The 4,500-nt window shown below is 46.3% G+C and overlaps 1 protein-coding gene across 1 annotated transcript; it reads left to right on the top strand.

The window, feature by feature from the left end:
* The first annotated feature begins 647 nt into the window (after positions 1 to 647).
* On the top strand, positions 648 to 4,161 carry ALYREF (Aly/REF export factor). The gene is made up of 6 exons (XM_088474767.1): positions 648 to 977; positions 1,236 to 1,367; positions 2,232 to 2,379; positions 2,455 to 2,518; positions 2,594 to 2,774; positions 3,932 to 4,161. Exons 1-6 carry the CDS (start codon positions 732 to 734, stop codon positions 3,944 to 3,946), a joined length of 786 nt encoding a protein of 261 aa, XP_088330893.1. The 5' UTR covers positions 648 to 731; the 3' UTR covers positions 3,947 to 4,161.
* The last annotated feature ends 339 nt before the right edge of the window (positions 4,162 to 4,500 follow it).

Here is a 4,500-nt window from a genome sequence, read left to right as displayed (position 1 = left end):
GCTACTGAGTGTCTCAACACAATGACTTGAATCATTCAGATGTTCGAATGATTCGAGTCACTCAACGGTTTATGCGTCGAGATACCCAGCTCTCTAGCCTCTCTGTCAGTGGGAGCCAGTGGCAGCTCCTCCCCCTACACTGCTGATCTGATCATACTTCTGCACTGAGTCAGTGTAGGGGGCGGAGCTGTCAGCGACTCACTCAGAGTTGCCAGCACGCGAGACAGGGAGAAAGAGCCGTGTCTCGGGACACTGTCTCGAGACACTCCATGTGGCTCAACTCAGTAAGGTGAATCACTCTGCCCATCCCTACTCGCTACACTCGCCAGAAGATTATATTCCTCCTCTATGCCCACTTGGATGGCAGGGAATGACGTTGGATAGTAACTGATGACGTCAGGGTACAGAAACTGAAGGGGATCTGTTATCCTAGGCTTTGGCACTCCTGTAGTGGGTGTGAGCGTTGCTCAGACTTTATGCGTATCAGTATCAGTGACGCTGTTGCTGCCTGCTGCCCCAGTACACATGCTGAAGGGGATATATCCATTACCACCCCCGGACCCCTGTGGTAAGGAAGCCGCCGTGGAGCGCAAGCGTCATATCACGGATGGGAAGTGACGTGGGACGCTGTGGGGCGGGGCTATATAAGCGCGGCTCATTCCACCCGTTGTATTGTTAGAGCGGAAGCCGCGCCCGGACACGTGATAGCACAGGACCGGACAGCCGCCGCCATGGGGGACAAGATGGACATGTCCCTTGACGATATTATTAAGATGAACCGGAGTCAGAGGCCTGCCGGCCGGGGCAGAGGGGGCAGAGGCGCCCGCGGTGGCGCAACCCGTGGAGCAGCCGGAGGGCGCATAGGAGGAGGTGGAGGCACCGGCGGTGGTGGCGTTGGCCGCGGCGCTGGATGGCCTTCCCGTACAAGGACAATGCTTAGCCGAGGCGGGAGGAACCGGCCCACACCGTACAGCAGGGTAGGAGTGGCGGGGACAGGGGGCCGGCAGGGAGGGCCTGCGGCCTAGCAGTGCTGCCGGATGAGGTAGCCGACTGGAACGGTGCCCGGGAGCCGCACAGACCGGACCGAGGAGGGGGTGCCCAGCCTGAGAAGGTTCGAGCAGCCCCGTACACTCGCCGGCTCCGGTGGGAGGATGCTGGCTGACTGCTAACATGGGTGTGTGGGTGCCTGTGTCCCCCGCTCCGTCCTCCTCACCGGCCTCTCTTGTGTCTTTCAGCCGAAACAGCTCCCGGATAAGTGGCAACATGACCTGTTTGACAGCGGCTTTGGGCCCGGGGCGGGCGTGGAGACTGGAGGGAAACTGCTGGTTTCTAACTTGGACTTTGGGGTGTCAGACGCCGATATCCAGGTGAGTGTTGGCGCTGGGCCGTGCGGTGACTCCATGAGTGTGGCTAGGGGGGTAACCGGAGGAGGCCTCAGTGGGAACATTAATGTGTCCTATTGGGGCTTAGCATAACCTGGCTGAACATGACTAATAAGTACCTTACGCCCCAGAACTTTGCATGTGATTACAGAACAGTAACTTGCCAAACTGTGTCCATCAAATCTAATTATAGTAAGGTAATACACATGCTTTAGCAGGTAATTGACTCATCAATTAAGCTGGGTGCATACTACACAATGTGTACCTAGCATGCCATTGCCGAAGACCTTGAGTGTACATAAACACTTGCTGATGCTTGGTTTAATAAGGGAACTATGCATGACATCGGTAGTAATATTTCCCGTCGGCCCTGCATCAGGGCTAACTGGGATCTTTCTAGCATCCTGCGGAGGCGTGCTTATCATGGGTCCACACTAGATAATGTACCATATGTTGGTCCAATCTGTGGTATTGGACAACATATCGCTTACGGTCATACACACTGTTGAACGATTTTAGACTATTAAAATGAATGGAATCGTCCAAATCTGACTGCAAACGCGTCAGATATCGTTATCTGACAAGCAGGAATGCGCATCGATGCAGGCTCACATGTCAGATTTTCTTTCAGATATGAACGATTGATATTTAAAATCGTTATCCTTCAGAATCTGACAGTGTGTATGCACCACTAGTGTGTAACCTACATTAAACTGACTAATTTCAGGTTCCGCAAAAGATCGCTCCTAGTTTTAACCAGTTCCGTGGGGAGATGATGCTTAAACCAATTATTGCAGTACTTGTTTGCCATACTGGGTCATTAGTCATGTATAAACATTCTGGTTTCAGGAACTTTTTGCTGAATTTGGTACCCTTAAGAAGGCAGCAGTACACTATGACAGATCTGCAAGAAGTTTAGGTACAGCTGATGTGCACTTTGAAAGAAAAGCTGATGCGTTAAAAGCAATGAAGCAGTATAATGGAGTACCACTTGATGGTGAGTTTTATTTGCCTTGGCATCTTCTGTCAATTATCCCTGGGAATGAAGGGCTAATGTAAATTTGTCTTCTAGGTCGCCCTATGAACATTCAGCTGGTCACATCACAAATAGAAGCACAGCGGAGACCTGTGCAGAGGTGAGTAGAACTGTTAGATTTTACTTGATCTGCAAATTACTGTTATTTCATACTAACATATTTTTTTTTTTTTAGCTTAACCAGGGGTGGTATGGTACGACCACGAGGTGGCCAGACAGGCTTTGGTGCAGGTGGAGGAAACAGACGAGGGGGTAGGGGTGGAAATCGGGGCAGAGGACGGGGAGCTCCAAGAAATACAAAGCAACAGTTATCTGCAGAAGAGCTAGATGCCCAGCTTGATGCTTACAATGCTAGGGTAAGTACAAAAGGATTTCTGAAGTTTTTGTGGTAACATAATTGAGTAGTGTACGCATTCTAAAGAATGCTCATTGTCAGTCTTTCTTTAAAAGAAACTGTGAAACCTCCTTGGTTTTAATTGATTAGCGTTGTTGTATCCTGGGTGGAATTGTTTTTTGGGCCGTGATAAATATTCGGTGCAAAGATGGCACAATTTTTTTTACTGATGCAGCCCAGCTGCATTATTTGTCTTGCCCAAATGCATCTGGTTTAGCTCATAAATTATTTAAACCAGTGCTAAATCCTGATTTACGCACCCAAACGGACTTTTTGCATATTTCTGCTCGCAACCTCAGGAGGCAGCAAGCAGTAGTCGTGCCCGGTTGGTAAACAATAGCTGCCGTCAGGCGTTCAAACTATTAAATTCCCTCAAGTTCTATTCCATCCAAGTTGTCTATGTAGTGTTAATTGGCTTTTAATCTGTTTTTGTGCAGGTTAAGTAATAGTTGCGTCTGAGCAATTCAATTGTTTTGCAGATTAATCAGGTGCCCATTACTTATTGCTGTCCAAAAACAATTTAGTTCAGGCTTGAGTTTGTAGCCAACAATGTTTTGTTTTTTCTATGTAGGGTTAATTCACTTTTAAACTAGTTATCTTAAACAAGATTGTAAACATGATGTAGCTAAAACAAAAATTGTATTTCTCTTAATAGAACACTGTAGCCCTATGTAAGTGCTTGCCTTTAAATGAATTGCCTGGACCAGGAATGTGTTGCATATTTGGGAGGAGGGGGTTGTGATAAAGTGCATTTGACCTTCCCTATATTTAAGAAAAAAATTGTCTAGTGGAGAATGAATTTAGAGTGTGCACTTTATATGGGGTCATAACTACAATGGTTAAAAGTGACCCACATGAAAGCAGGAAGCTTTTCGTACAGATGTCATGTGTCCATGCATGCAATGGTAGTCCTTTTTCCCTAATTGGTACGGTCTTGGTGTCTGTCTTTGGACCTGTCTTCCCCCCCCCCCCCCCCCCCCCCTCCATTTTTAAGTCGAGCATTTGGAGTGTCTTGTGTTGCTGCAGCTGTTCTATAGCACTAGCAAGTGATACTGCAACAGCTGTTCAATTTTGCTGGGTTATCCTGGGTGTCTAATTCTACTCTCCTTTTCTTCACAGATGGATACTAGTTAATTCTTCACATGTTCCTGTGCTGTTTTGGGTCTGGAAATCCTTTCTACACTTTTATTTCCAATAGGTTTTAAACTCATGTAAAGTTGCAGAATTTTGTTTTATTGCTTTGTTTTTGTTTTTATTTTTTTCCCCTTGATTTATTTTCTGAGGAATTTTACAGCGTGTCATGGGCAGGGTAATCTTTAACTTCTAATAAAAAAAACAAGTTTGTTATATTCTTGGCTGGACATTGCACATCATGTGCTTCTTGAAGTTGTATTGTTGGGGACTGAGGGATTTCTCCTCTTTGCTAATGTAAAATGCTCTTTTTATGAAATTGATCTGTAAAGAGGCAGGCACAATTAGTATTGTAACTATTAAATACCATTTGGGTCTGCATTGCTTAGTTTGTCTTTTCAATTTGTTTGTAGTACAAAGCTCTCCCAACTTCACATAACAGACCATTTCAACTTCTAATTGTATGTATTGTCTGGTTATGTCTAACCAATTTCTTCAAACCTAACCTGCTTGGGGGGCGGGATTAATGGGGGTGATTAATTTCAGTGGGATTTGAA

The sequence above is a fragment of the Taudactylus pleione genome, unplaced genomic scaffold, assembly GCF_031769625.1.
Source record: "Taudactylus pleione unplaced genomic scaffold, aTauple2 ptg000016l, whole genome shotgun sequence".
In the NCBI taxonomy this organism is placed as follows: Eukaryota; Metazoa; Chordata; class Amphibia; order Anura; family Myobatrachidae; genus Taudactylus; species Taudactylus pleione.
Note: the sequence above shows the minus strand (reverse complement) of the source record. Positions and strands in the feature narration are given on the sequence as shown.